Source organism: Castor canadensis, chromosome X, assembly GCF_047511655.1.
Source record: "Castor canadensis chromosome X, mCasCan1.hap1v2, whole genome shotgun sequence".
In the NCBI taxonomy this organism is placed as follows: domain Eukaryota; kingdom Metazoa; phylum Chordata; class Mammalia; order Rodentia; family Castoridae; genus Castor; species Castor canadensis.
This window is the reverse complement of record NC_133405.1, coordinates 30,865,208-30,880,616: the sequence shown is the minus strand read 5'-3', so window position 1 is coordinate 30,880,616 and position 15,409 is coordinate 30,865,208. Positions and strand designations below refer to the sequence as shown.

General features: G+C 34.7%; 1 protein-coding gene across 4 annotated transcripts in view; it reads left to right on the top strand.

Annotated features, from left to right (window-relative positions):
* Nucleotides 1-15,409, top strand: part of Stag2 (STAG2 cohesin complex component) — a 131,719-nt gene that overhangs the window by 104,219 nt on the left and 12,091 nt on the right. For 3 of the 4 annotated variants that reach the window (XM_074062583.1, XM_074062582.1, XM_074062585.1), the window contains 7 exons: nucleotides 494-642; nucleotides 2,262-2,390; nucleotides 4,340-4,563; nucleotides 8,429-8,618; nucleotides 8,709-8,819; nucleotides 11,724-11,850; nucleotides 12,842-12,919. In XM_074062583.1, coding sequence (XP_073918684.1) covers nucleotides 494-642; nucleotides 2,262-2,390; nucleotides 4,340-4,563; nucleotides 8,429-8,618; nucleotides 8,709-8,819; nucleotides 11,724-11,850; nucleotides 12,842-12,919 — 1,008 coding nt within the window. The remainder of the gene's footprint in view (nucleotides 1-493; nucleotides 643-2,261; nucleotides 2,391-4,339; nucleotides 4,564-8,428; nucleotides 8,619-8,708; nucleotides 8,820-11,723; nucleotides 11,851-12,841; nucleotides 12,920-15,409) is intronic. The other variant, XM_074062584.1, reaches the window with a different exon arrangement.

The following is a 15,409-nucleotide window of genomic DNA, read 5'->3' as shown; positions in this document are numbered from 1 at the left end:
TTGAACATTTTCTTTGGCTGTAAACCTAGTTTTCAGCATTTTAATATTCCATTTTATAGATTACCCATAATTTAACCAGGTTCTCTTTTGGTTTGATTTTGAGATCTTTTTACAGTTTTTGCCATTATAAGTAGCACTAAAACATTTTTGTATTTTGTATTGCAAATAAATATTACCATTTCTTTTGGATAGAATCCTAAAATTAGAATTGCTTAATCAAAAGGTGTCAAAATGCTAAAAACTTTCACTGTTTTATGATGAAAGAATTTAATGTGAAGATTCATTACTTAAATGTAAATAATAGCCTAACATTTGTGAATCCCTGGGTTTTATCCCCAGCAACCCCCCCCCCCAAAAAAAAACACAACAGCATAGTTACCTAATAATTTAGTGGATTTCTTTTTTCTTTATATTGTTATATGCTCTGTTAATACCCAACCAGTTAATCCTTAGTTACCAAAAAAATTAACATGCTTTTCTTCTTTCCCAACAGCTTTTTAATGAAATGATACAGGAAAATGGCTATAATTTTGACAGATCATCTTCAACATTTAGTGGCATAAAAGAACTTGCTCGACGCTTTGCTTTGACTTTTGGACTAGATCAGTTGAAGACAAGAGAAGCCATTGCCATGCTACACAAGTAATTCCAAATATTTTATTCAGTGCTTGTGGTTTAGTCATGAAACTTTTTCTCCAGCCCTTTCATTTGGAATAGCTTAATTTGTTTATTATTAGTTTATAAATCTGTACCATATCTTTCTTAAGTTTAAGAACCAGTTCTAATACTGTTTCAATAAATAGGTGAGGACTAAAACTCCCTTAGTAAGAAATTCTTTGTTTCAATTAAAACAATACAAAATCTTTACAAACTATAATAAACAAAGCAGCATATATTCATCAGGCATTAGAAAATCTACAATCAGCTTTTGCTATACCCTAACTGCTATCTTTGAGGTGTTACTCCTTTCTTTCCAGTTTTCTCTTTGTAGTTGTTTTGTATTTTGTAGTGACCCTTTCAGTTATATTGAGTCACAACCTTCTTTTGTTTGCATATTTTCTTCCCCTTACCAAAATTGGAACTATATTGGGAATATAATTTAGCAATAAATTAAACTTTTTAAGTATGGGTACACTTTAGAGTCTTAACATAAACAACATTTACATATTAAGTCCCTTTAACCCTAACTGTGGGTTAAAGACTTTGTTGCTGGGAAAACCCAAGAGCCTTGGGCTCTTATTTCACTGAAAGTTTTGTGTGTCTCTTATTTATTCATATTACGTAATGTAGTTTTTAAAAAATCTTACATGTCTTTCTGCAAAAAATTTCCTGTTTTTTGCTTGTTTTTCCCGTGCTTTCTCCAATTTTTTTTTTTTGTGGGGCTTGAACTTGGGGCCATCACCTTGAGCCACTCCACCAGCCCTATTTTTTTGAACAGTTTTTCGAGATAGGGTCTCTTGAACTGTTTGCCTGGGCTGGCTTCGAACTGCTATCCTTCTGATCTCTGCCTCCTGAGTAGCTAGGATTGCAGGCGTGAGCCACGAGTGCCCGGCTGCCTTCCCCTTCCTCTTGCCTTTCATCTTAGTCTAAAATTACCAAATTCATTTTTTGCCTGTTCATGTATTTGTGGTAATTTTAGGTAATATTTAAGGAACATACACACACACGCACATGTGTAACATGATTTTCTTCAATAGCCTTCTGTTATCCTTCCCCAGTTCCATCAGCATTTTTTAACCAGTTACCTTTTTGGTACAGTATGATGTTGGATTGTTATCTTGATTAATTGATATAAATTACCATATAAATGCAGTCAAAATAGATGCTGATTATAGTTTAATTTTAAACCTTGTAACAAGTCATTATAAGTAGTCATTAATCATTATTTTTATGTTAGTCCTGTGTGTTAGAGTAGTTCTTTATATCTTGAAAACCAAAGATAATGTACTGATAATGTGTCACAAAATGATGTGATAGAATTTGTTATTTTCTATGGAAAGAATGAAGATCGAATACCATGTATGATGGTGTGCACCTGTAGTGCCAGCTCTGTGTGTGTTTGTGTCTGTGTGTGTCTGTTGTAAAGAAAATTGATAGTGACATAAAATATAATTTGCTCGTTCTTACATGTATAGCTTCCTTACTTTGTATTCCTCAAATTCAAAGCATGACAAAATATTTTAGTAGTGGTAAGTTAGCTTTCTAAGTTACTACACTTTTTATTAAAATAATTTAAATATTTCAATTTTTTTTCTTTGCAGAGATGGCATAGAATTTGCTTTCAAAGAGCCTAATCCACAAGGAGAGAGTCATCCACCTTTAAATTTGGCATTTCTTGATATTCTCAGTGAATTTTCTTCTAAACTGCTCCGACAAGACAAGAGAACAGTGTATGTATTTGCTAGAAATGTCCTATTTAATTTCATTTTGGATCTTAAGAGTAATTATTATACTTCATTTATCTTCTTTCCACATTTGTAGTATTAGATTGATAAACAAAAAACTTCAGTTTCTTCATTTTAATGATTATAAATACATTCTATGTATAAAACTCCATTTTAATATTGTGGGTTCCCCTTCTAGCTTAATAGTGGTTTATGAGGTATAACTTGAGTGCCTTATGTATTCTTACTTGCATTCTTGCCATAGTCCTAAGGAGGGAGCATTTCAAAAAACAATAATATTGAAAATCAATCAGGAGCATCCTAGTTAGTGACTTGAGCTGTGCCTACGCTGCAAAGAACTCTCTGTTTCATTTCACTACTATTCCTTTCCTCAACACAGTATTTTTTTTTTCATTTTTCTTTTATTATTCATATGTGCATACAAGGGTTCATTTCTCCCCCCTGCCCCCACCCCCTCCCTTACCACCCACTCCGCCCCCTCCCTCTCCCCCCCACCCCCTCAATACCCAGCAGAAACTATTTTGCCCTCATTTCTAATTTTGTTGTAGAGAGAGTATAAGCAATAATAGGAAGGAACAAGGGTTTTTGCTGGTTGAGATAAGGATAGCTATACAGGGCATTGACTCACATTGATTTCCTGTGCGTGGGTGTTACCTTCTAGGTTAATTCTTTTTTATCTAACCTTTTCTCTAGTACCTGTTCCCATTTTCCTATTGGCCTCAGTTGCTTTAAGGTATCTGCTTTAGTTTCTCTGCATTAAGGGCAACAAATGCTAGCTAGTTTTTTAGGTGTCTTACCTATCCTCACCCCTCCCTTGTGTGCTCTCGCTTTTATCATGTGCTCATAGTCCAATCCCCTTTCAACACAGTATTTAACAGGGAACTTCTTTGGGTTAGTCTCCTAAAATTATGATTTGCAAGAGAGACCAAAAAATGGATTTAAAATTCCTTCCCCTTGGCTTTGAAGTATAAAAGGTTGGAAGAATATAAATATCTCATGCTATAATCTCTTCTGAAAACCCACCAGTATTCTGTGTTTAGAGATACGTGTGCATATTTTTTTATAGAGTTCTAAAGAAGAGAAAACTAACCTATGATGATAGAAATCACAATAGTGATTGGATTTATTGAGTGGGAAAAGAGACACTATAGTACTTTCTTGAGTTATGGAAATGTTCTGTGTCTAGTAAAAAGACATACTGAACAGTTACCACAAAACAGTAACTGGTGTCTCCTATGCTGGTAAATTTGAATTGATTGAAATTAGTTATTGCAATAACAATAAATATTTGAATTGTACTTTACAGTTAGTTGACATTAGTTGCCTTCATTTATTCTAAACATTATTTAACCTTACTTAATTCTTAGTGTCAGATCTTGGGACCTGAATCATATTTATGCTGCTCTTTGTTAAGATCATGGACACATTATTTCCTATTTTTTTTCTTATGTCTTTCCTTCTCTTTACAATGCAGGGAATATTTTCTTCACATAATTGTAGGAATAGTTCAGGAACTTGAAAGAAAAAGTGCATATTAGTCACATGAAAGTTAGTTGAATTTTCATTGCCCTGTGATGCTTGGATCTAAATAGATTTGACTTTCATCAGACTGAAATTGTTTTTTGCAGTTAGGGAACATAATGTTACTCATTTTTCTGTATCCTCTGTGCTTGTGATGTAGTAACTGCTTGACAAATGTTAAGCTGAGATGATCCACTGGGGTTTGAACTCAGGGTCTTGTGCTTGCTAGACAAATGCTTTACCACTTGAGCCATGCCTCCAGCCCTTCAATGTGAAAAATTTGATAGAGGTAAAATTGCTTATCAGTGTCCTGATGAGGGTAACATTGAGTAGTGAAGTTGTGTTCACACAAAGAGTTGATAGAACTAGCAGTTTTATGCATCAAAGTTAACAGTTTGTAACTTTTTTTCAAGGTATGTTTACTTGGAAAAGTTCATGACCTTTCAGATGTCACTCCGAAGAGAAGATGTGTGGCTTCCACTGATGTCCTACCGAAATTCTTTGCTAGCTGGTGGTGATGATGACACCATGTCAGTCATTAGTGGAATCAGCAGTCGAGGGTCAACTGTGCGGAGTAAAAAATCAAAACCATCTACAGGAAAACGGAAAGTAGTTGAGGGCATGCAGCTTGCTCTCCGTAAGAGTATAGTTTATTCTGTTCATACTTATTCCTGATGTTTATCAACTAAACTGTCATTAAGGTTTTCCTTATTTTTCATTTGATAAGTATTCAATAATAGCTTATGTAATGTGCCGATCATGTGTAAATGTGGTACTTTAAGCATTTATACATTCATAAACTCACTTCTGACAACTTAAGGAACATCTTATTTTTCAAATGAGAAAAGTAGCAAACAGAAATTAAGTAACTTTCCCAAAGTCACATAGATACTCTGTAGGAGAACCAGATAGTCTCATTCTAAAACACTTGCGTTTTAATCACTATGTAATACTATATGCATCGTGAAATGGTCTCTGTATTATAAAAGTAGTTATTTCCTAAGAGAGCAGATTATCTAGTTTTAAATGGAGCAAGAGATTCACAGAGATTGCAACCTCTGAATTTCTATGAAAAAATAGTAAACGGTGAAGAAGTTGATAGAAGGAGCTTTCTATCATATTGGAGGAATGTATTACCATGCTTCATGTTCTTGGGCTCCTAGCATTCCAGGGTTCATTATGGGCCTGGGGATTTTTTAAGAGCCTTTATCTTTTTTGGTGTTACTCAAGTTTGAACTCAGGGTCTTGGGCTTGCTAGGCAGATTCTCTACCACTTGAGCCATGCCACAAGCCTTTCAGGGGCCTTTGAAACAAATTAGCACTCATCAAAATTTGTTTCAGTTATTGTTGCCGAGTAACAAAGTACCTCAAAATCCAGGACATAGAAAGAATCATAATATATCCTGCTTCAGAAAGGAAGACTTGAAGTTTGATTGCTGCAATCATATGGAGACATCTTCACTTACATATTTAACTTCAGCTGGACCCAGAGCATCTGTATATGACCTTTCTGTGTCAGCATGTCACTGGGCTTCAAGAGCTAGTATCCCAAGAGACAAGGAAGTGGAAGCTGCCAGTTTCTTAAGGCCCCACCCAGAAACTGGCATAGTGTAATTTCTGCAATATTTTATTGGCCAAGCAATCACAGAGTTTCTAGTGGAAGAAGCACAGCCTCTGTTTTGGTTTTGTTTTGTTTTTTAAGACTAGGTCTAGCTATGTAATCTAGGCTGGCCTTGAATGTGCAACCCTCCTGCCTCTTGAGTGCTGGGATTGCAGTTGTATGCCACCATATCCAGCTCAATCCTTTACTACTTAATGTGAGAGTGTCAAGTAATTTTGGGACCACTTTTTTAAACAGCCACATAATTTATTAGCTGTCATTTATCATTGGTTATACAGTGTTAAAAACTTGATTGTCTTAAGGATAAGAGATTTTAGTATCTTTTGTCCAGTCATAACTTTATACTTATAACTTGTACCATTTTAAACTTCATTGGTTGTATAGTCCCAGCACCACAGTTGATGAGGGAATAACTTAAAATAGTTAGGATTAAAATTTTCTTTGGCAATATTGGGATTTTAACTCAAGGCCTAATGCTTGCTAGGTAGGGAGTCTAGTGGAGCCACATTCCCCACCCTTTATTTTTGTCAAATGAAAAGATGTTGCTTCTTGCATATCACTGTAAATCTTAAAAAACTTTACACCCTTGATCCAATAGTTAATAAGTAATAGATTTGTGCTTAGCCTTCAAATTTTTCATGTAAGATTCTATGAAACACTTGTGCATTGATATTTATATAAAATCTTACAAGTATATTATCACACCAGATATATTTTATAGAAAGACTCAATCTTTTCTGGTATTTGGAGAGAGCCATAGATATTGAGGCATTAATAAATTAGAAGGAAGTAGGATACATACTGATAAGTTCGCTAGGTCCAGTGCCACTGTTGGACCCTAAAGAAAGGAGAACTCAAAGGCTAATAGTATAATATGTGCAGTTTATGTCTATTTCATCTTTTGCTAGAATATTAACACAATTTTCTTACAACTCTTCAAAACTTGCATCCATGTGTACATATATAGTCTTCTAACAAAATAGTTTTCCTTTAACGCGGAGTCAGCCACCAATTTTACCTCCCAAATCAGTGATTTAAAAAATTACTACTGCTCAGGTGGGGATGGCTCAGGTAGAGTGCCTGCCTAGCAAGCATGAGGCCTGGAGTTCAGAACCCCAGTGCTGCAAAAAAATTTATTACTGGTGGATGTATGGTACATGCCAATAATCCTAGCATTCACAAGGCTGAGGCAGGAAGATTGCAGGTTGGAGGACAACCTGGGCAACATATCAAGACCCTGTCTCAAAAGAAGCAAAACAAAATAAGACACAAACACACGTACAAAAGAATAAAGAATTGCTGTTAGTTGAGTAGCACTTGCATGTGAATTCTGCTTTTTAAATCACAACCACATTTGAGGAAAAAAGTAGATTTTGTTGTCTGCAACCTGTTTGTGGGTGAGTTTCTTTATGTTTCTTTATGTTTCTTTTGAAAGCATAGATGGAAATCAGGGCCTTGTGCTTCCTAGGGAAGTGTTCTACCACTGGAACCATAGCTCAAACCCCACCTCCTTTTTTTGTTTTGCTTTATTTCCCAGATTGTGTCTCATGCTTTTTTGCCTGGGTCCAGCCTTGGAACAGAATCCTCTCATATAATGGATTATAGGCGTGTACCACCATGCCTGCCTTATTTGGGATAGGGTCACAATAGCTTTTTTGCCTGGGCTGGCCTTGATCCTCAATCTTCCTTTCTTCACTTCCCAAGTAGCTGAGATTACAGGTCTGTGCAACAGTTTGTTGTATTTAGTCCCAGGTTTAGTATACATATGGATTTATGGTCCCTTTGCAGTTCTTAAGACCTGTTCAGTCTACATTCCATAGATTGGAGATCATTCTCCTGATGTCTCCATTTTTTGTATTACATTTTAATTACGTAGACCATATAATTAGTCTCCTATCTGGCCTGTGTACTCATTAGTCTTATTTATTTATTTATTTGTTTCTTGGTGGTACTGAGGGTTGAACTCGGCTTCACGCTTGCTAGGCAGGTGCTCTACCACTTGGGCCACACATCTACCTCCAGCCCTAGTCTTCCTATTCTTAAATCCAGCTTCTGTACTGCCACCACACACTAAAGCTTATAACTCCCCAAATTGATTCCATTCCTTAAAACTTTCAGCAGCCTGAGTTGGAACCCCATTCTCACCAAAAAATAAAACACACACAACAACAACAGCAAAACATTTAGCAGTTGTTTCCTGTCACTTACCGCCTTTGCACAGATCACTAGATTTTCTCTATATTGATTCCATTTGGCTTTTTTTTCTTTTTGAGACTGAATCCCAGGTCTCCTTGGAACTCATGATCCTCCTTCCTCCCGTCCCTGAGTGGTAGAATTAGAGGTGTGCACCACCCACCATGCCTGGCTATGTATTGAATCCTTATTTAGCCAGTCTTATCTTTCCCCATTCTTTTGATCTTTATACCCTAAGAGTAGCAAACTATTAGTTTGAACTATATGAAGTTGCCACTTTTGTATGTCAAATATCAGTAAATTAATGTGATTCAGTCATTGTTGTCTTACGTCTCAGTGCTGTTACATTCTTCCCCATGCCTGGAAAAGCCTTCTCAGCCTACTTAATACCTACCCTAATTAGAAGTTGCTTCTGAGTAACTGCCTCTAATCTCTCTTACTATTCTATTTCCCTTGTATTTACTTTCTCCTAGCATTTACCACACACCATATTGTGATTGCTTATGTGTTCTTTCTTGAAAACTAGGGCAGAATGGGAACTGTGTCTTACATACTTTCGTGTTGTCTTGTTTCTAGCATTAGCATGTGGATAGCAACCAAATGTTTGTAGATTTGAACAGGTTGTATTAGACATCTGATTACTCAAAATTAGTGACTAAGCTTCAATGCTATAAATTTTCTCTTTCAGCGGAAGAAAGCAGTAGTAGTGACAGTATGTGGTTGAGCAGAGAACAAACACTGCACACCCCTGTTATGATGCAGTCACCACAGCTCACCTCCACTATTATGAGAGAACCCAAAAGATTACGGCCTGAGGATAGCTTCATGAGTGTCTATCCAATGCAGACTGAGCATCATCAAACTCCTCTTGATTATAAGTAAGTACATTTGATCATCTTCTGTTCTAGAACTTTATTAATTACATAGAAAAAAGTTAAGTTAAAAGAAGAATAAAATTCTCCTTGAAGCACGCAGGTAACATGGATGTTAGCTCAAAGACAACAAGAGGAAGCAAGGCAACAGCAGGAGAGAGCAGCAATGAGCTATGTTAAACTGCGAACTAATCTTCAGCATGCCATGTAAGTGAGAGTGCCTTATTGTCTGAGTCTAGGAAGTTCACTAATTCATTTTAACATATTTTAATGTGTGCCTTATCTAAAATTTCAGCAAACTCTCTAGAGTAACTAAGCTGAAATAATCAAGGAACTAAAAATTGGTCTTTCCAACAGAAAATGTTTTAAAAAGTTAAATATTTACTAGTTAGCTAAAGGACCAATACATTATAGGTTGATCTGTTGGAAAAGTTTAAATATGAGTCCTTGTTTATTTTGGTACACAGAATTAAAAATACATTTCTGTCACATCTTAATTGATTTTCCCACCTTAGTTCAGGCCCTCATCTCTCACCTGAACTATTGTATTAGCTTTCTAACTATGGTTTTTCTCACCTCAATTACCCCATTTATCCTCTCACCAAACCCCTCCCTTCACACTCCCACCACTCCATTGTTCACAGTGCCATCAAGAATTAGTATTATGGAATAAAATTCTTAACCATGTAACTCTCTTACTTAAAACTTTTCCATGGTTCCCATTGCTTACTGGATAAAATTCAAACTCTTTAGCTCATGGCATGCAAGATCCTTTGAAATATAGCCCCTGACTATGTTTTAGTATATCATATCTCATTCCCTGGCTACTGATAGAATCATCGTGAAAGAACAAGCTCAGGTGTCACCTTAAGTGAAGCTGCAGTCATCTATGCTTCCATAACACTATGTATAGTCATATTTCTTATAGCACTTGCCATGTCGTATTGTAATTATCTGTGTATGAGTTTGTCCCCTTCTAGACTGTGAGCTCCTCAAGAGCAGGGACCCCATTTATTGCCTATTGCTGCTTGGCACTAAAGGTGTGTGCTAATAATGTTTATCAAATGAGTAAATGTTCTGTGCCTAAAAATTTGTAGTTTTCCTGTTTTTACTGGATTCTGTATGGGAACTTTAGAAATCTTGGTTAGCTTTAGCTCTAAAAGAAAGAACAGAAAAGTGGTCTTTAGAGAATGTTTTATTTGTCTTGATTGGTATGCAGAGGAAAGTATGGTGATTCAAATTACTTCTTTTTGAGTTTGAAAGCATTGTAACGTAATGAGGTGTATGTTTTAGTACTCGGAGGTAGTAATTGTTATTTATTTTTAAAATTTATATATTTTTTCATTTTAAGATTATATATACATATATTCACTTTAATTACATTATTTGTTAAAGGTATGGATTATGATTCTCAACTTGGCAAGTAAGGTTTTCATATATACTATTGGTCCTCCTTTCTCTGTTTCCCTGGCCATAAAGGGAACTTTAATATGTGTTTTTATTTTATTTTTTCCTGAAACTAACTTCTTAGCTTCTAGTCAGTCACTAATCTAGAATTCTGCCATGCAATCATTTGGTCTATATCTCTCTCCTGAAAACTTGTTCTCAAGAATATCAGTCCCCAAGATCCTCTAGAGCATGTCATTACACAGTACCATTTATCATTATTTTTGTTTGCAGTTTGTTGTAATGCTTAATTGTAGGTAATCCTCTCCCCTCACCAAGGAAACTAAAATGGATTATCTAAATTAAACAACTATGATCAGAGGATGCTTTTCGTTTTTGTGTACCATAAGTTGGGTGCTCCATTGAATTTAAAAGTACTTTAGTTTTACAGTGATGTTTCAGTAATGGTATCTGCCCTATAACTAAAAATACTTCTGAAATTATCTTTTTTACCTTGTGTTATATCACATATATCTTCTTTATACTTCAGGCAGAATACAGATTGGATTTCTAGATTTTGATTACATGGTCTGCAAAACACATATTCCCTTCACAGCCCTACAAAATGCAGTAAAGTTGTCTTTCATTATCCAGAGTTGTTAGGAATATTATCCACCTATTATTGTCCAGGTAGCCTGCATCAGATGTCATGTCTTGTTATCTTTATATCTTTTCAGATCCAACATAGTATTGTATACATAATAAGCATTTAGTAAGCTATCATTGAGATTTGGTGGGTCTTTTTTGGGGGGCCAGGTATCTTTGAATGACAAAAGAAGGTAATGTCAGCTAAACTGGGAAGCAAGAAGTCGCATTCAATTTATACTGATCTGGGTTAATTTGTGAACTTAATTTACTTGCCACCATGATTGTGTGATGAAATTCAGAGCTTTGGATCTTAATTTTTATTATTCATTTCTATATAATGTCTTAAGTTTTAATTTTTCATAGGGCACAATAATTCAAGTTTAAGCATTAAGTGCTACTCATTTTTTCCTGAGGGAGAATTAATTCTTTCCATATATCCTTACAGTACTTAATGCATAGTTCTGTTGTAATAGTTATCATATTGTCTTTATCTCTGTGTTACCATAGTAGACTGTGAGCTCCTTGAGGGCAGGAACCATGTTTTATTCATACTCTTTTGCATCCGTAGGTCATAGTAGAAGCCTGATACAGTATAGGCACTGTGTGAATGAGTGAGTGTGCATGCCAGTTTGCATTAGGTACTGAATGATTGAGTGAGCAATGGGTAAAAATTAATGTTATACATGATGAAAATATGTTCTGAAAATGTCATTTCTTTAGTCTCTGTTTTATGTTTGTTTATTAATTTGTACCCTGCTTACTTTCAAAAAGGATTTGAGGTATATTATATGTTCCCATGTGGAAAACTCATTGATCTTTGTATATGGCATATCAGAACTATCAAGTTAAATGTGTAGAAGTAATATAGAATAAACCTAAATCTTTAGCATTTTTACATAAGTGAACATTGGGATTTCAACATCATTGATGACATGATCAATGCCTAATCATTCTCCCTGACCTTTAATTCCCATCATTTTCCATTATGCTTGAACATAGAAAGCCACGTACTTGCTGTCTACATAATAATAGTCATGATGTTGGTTCAGGTCTTCATTTTATTTTGTATTTCTCTAGTCGGCGTGGTACAAGCCTAATGGAAGATGATGAAGAACCAATTGTTGAAGATGTTATGATGTCTTCAGAAGGAAGGATTGAGGATCTTAATGAGGGAATGGATTTTGATACCATGGATATAGACTTGGTAAGAAACTTCCAGAAGTAAGATTTTCAGTTTACATCCTTTGGAAATGAAGTTGGATATTTATTAGAGAAAAATGAATAATTTTCTGTATAAATATTATAAATAAAATAGTTCCTAAGAGTTTAGGTATATGAGAAGGCATCAAGGAATTGGTGAGAGTGTTAGATACTAGTTTAAGAGGATAAGAATTAAATGTTTGTTTTTGACATTAATTTAGGAATGAATAGTATTTTAAATATAAATTTTGGTTTTTGTTAATTTGGATGCAATAATAAAATGTTTAATGGTTATGCACTAAGTTTTTCAGAAACATTTTGAGTTTTAGTATATTAAGTATTACATTACCTTACAAATTTACATTATCAAAATAATGTATTATTAATTTGATACCTCCCTGTTATTTAGACTAATTTCTATATCAGATAATAAAGTAAAATTACTTAAACTTGAGGAAGTTAAACATATTTAAGGGTATATTCTTTGTTAATAATTGTATGTATATATGGTTAGAGTTTCTACAAAATATTTCTGCCTATTTCATTTTGTCAGTTACCTCATTCAATTTTGTGAGGTAGATTGAGAGGATTGAAAAGTCAGACTATCCAAGAATAAAAAACTAGCAATCAGTAAATTTGAGACTTATAAGCCAGGTCTTGTGATTCTATTTTTTAGTGAACCATCGCATATTCTTTTTTAAAGAAAGAATTCAACATGATTTCTCTTTGGGATAATATAATTTGGTATCTCATTTGAGAAGAGGAATTTTTAAAATAATGTGAAAAATGTATCTAGTTTTTGTCTTACAGAATAATTCTAAACAAATGAATTGTTTGTACTTTTTATATAGTTTCACTATATGGTATTAGAATTATTGTAAAGTACACTTAAAATTACGTAGGCCATTCAGACACCTAAGTATAATTATATGGCTATTATCAGTTACTATTTGGTTTATAGATACAATGTCAGCTTACTTTCTTTTTTTCCTTAGCCACCATCAAAGAACAGACGAGAGAGAACAGAACTGAAACCAGATTTCTTTGATCCAGCCTCAATTATGGATGAATCAGTAGGTTTAATTTAAGTGTACCCCAGGATTGCAAAATCAAAAGTATATGCAATTACTAAGTTTGAGATTGAAGAGCTAGGACAGTATACTAAGAATTGATAAAAAGAATCAGACATGAGCAAAAGAAGGTGACAGGCAGTAGTTTGGTCTGATTTTGATGTAGTAGTGGTAACAGATGAAAAATGGTTTCAGATTCTTAGCCAACTGGGATTTGAATGTTAAGGAATTTACAACTTTCTTATAAGCTTGGGTTGCCCATTGAAGGATTTCAAGTGAATCAGTATTGTGTTTCAGACAGACTTCCTTGGTATTTATGGATGGATATAATGATTTGGAGATTAATTACAGTATAAAGGCATGGTGAAGATGATAATAATTTGAAGCTGGGCATGGTATTGCATGCCTGTTTTCAGCACTTGGGAGGCTGAGATAGGAGGATCATTAGTTCTTGGGTTACCTGTAGCAAGACTCTGTCTCAAAAAAAAAAATACGGATTTTGATGAAGAGACAGATAGCTCCTTTCTTACTTGACTTTCTGAGACGGGGTCTCATTATATCACTACATAACCCAAGCTGGCCTTGAACTCAGTATGTAGCCCAGGCTGGAGTCAAACTCTCAGTACTCCTGCCCTAGTTTCCTGAGTGCTGGAATTACAAGCATGCAACCATATCTAGTTACTTCTTTTTCTTAAGTACCTGTGCCATATTCTCCCTGATTGTGCTTCTGTTCATGTCCTCTTCAGTCTTTAGTTGTACTACTGCAAAGCCTTTAAATTTATCTTACTTCCCCACCCATCCATATATCTAGTGTAGTAGATGTTTAGTTTTGTCAAGTGAATAAATTATTTATGTGCCCTTCCATCTCACTTTTTACTGTTTACTCATTTGTATTCTTTCTTCTTAATACCTCCTCCCTTGAGTGATTATTGTGCCATCTTCTGAGGCACCATTCCTTCCTTGACCTACACTGACCTCACAATCTGCTTTCAGGGAGCTCTTGGAAATATTTTGACTAATTCACACTAATATATTAATAAGTCAGTTGTTTTCCCCAAAAGATAGAATTTGATAGAGCCGCAGGTATAGAAATCTTTGGACAGACTATATTGAGATCTTTAAAATCAGTATTTCTTCATTTTTATGTGCATTTGAATCATCTGTAGGCCTTACTAAAATATAACTAGATTCTGGCTCAGTAGGTCTGGAGCATGGTCTCATATTCTGCATCTTGAAAGGACTGTTGATGGCTTCAAATCTGCAGATCATAATTTGAGTAGCAAGGCTTTATAGTAAAGAGGCAACTTATCTTAATTTTGTAGCTAAAGTGCATATTAAAATATGTGCTTTTCCTGATAACCTAGGATAATGTGTCTTCCCAGTTCGTTAAATAAAACAGGATTTGGTGATTATGATGAGGGGGTAAATGTAATATTTTTGAGCAGATATGAAATGCATTCATTTAGTAATTTATTGAGGTGGGTGTTGGTGTTAAAACCAGTAAGACACTCACTGTCATTAAGAAATGTGTATTCTCATGTACCTTGAAATGAGAAGTACAGAAGCTAGCATTTGAGAGCTTATGTGCCTAACACTATGCTAGGTATGATATATTTTGATCCTCTCTGCATCCTGTGAGAAAGATGGTGGGATCCTCACTTTTATAGTTAAGCAAACTAAAATCTATGAGGCGGGTTAGTGACTTGGATAGTGTTACATAAGTAGTAAGTGTCAGAATGGTAATTTGATGCCAGTTCCTGTTGATTTAATAATCTCAAGCTACTTGCTACTATTTATACTCACAAAATCTAACACCAGATCTCATTTGGATGAAACACCAAGAGAAATAAATTTGGAAATTTAAATGATTAGCTATAGTCAAAATTGATAGGGGCAGTTAGAACATAATTTTTCTTGTATTCATGTAACATCAGTACTGTAAGCCTTTGCTTTCTTAGTCACATACTAGATTTGTGAAAAGGTGTTCTGCAGATTACTAAAATACTGAAACAGCAATATAAACGGTGTGTATCTATTTTTGATACTTAACTTTTAGAGAAAACTAGCCTGAGTAAAGTAAAATACAGAGACCTACTAATTTTGTTATTTATAGCAATCCTATGGCATTCTCATGTGTATTGAATATATTACAAGTCTGAGGTCTTTATTTATTAATTTGATAAAATTTTAGCTGCCTCTTACTAAAAAGGAAATGAGCCGTGTACGTATGTCTGTAATTTTACAGTACTACCACATGATGGCAGCAGGCACATAACTGAGTGCTCAGTAATCTTTAAAGTTCACAGTAGTTTATTTTTTAAATATACATACCCCACAGTTTCTCAAACATAATGTAACAAAACTTTCAGTGTAAAAATGTTTTCCTTGTTACAATAAATACAGTAGAATCAAGCCTATGATAAGTAACTCATCAAAACATTAGAATTGAAATTGAAATCCCTTAATGCACAATTCTAAGATTCTCAAATTGTA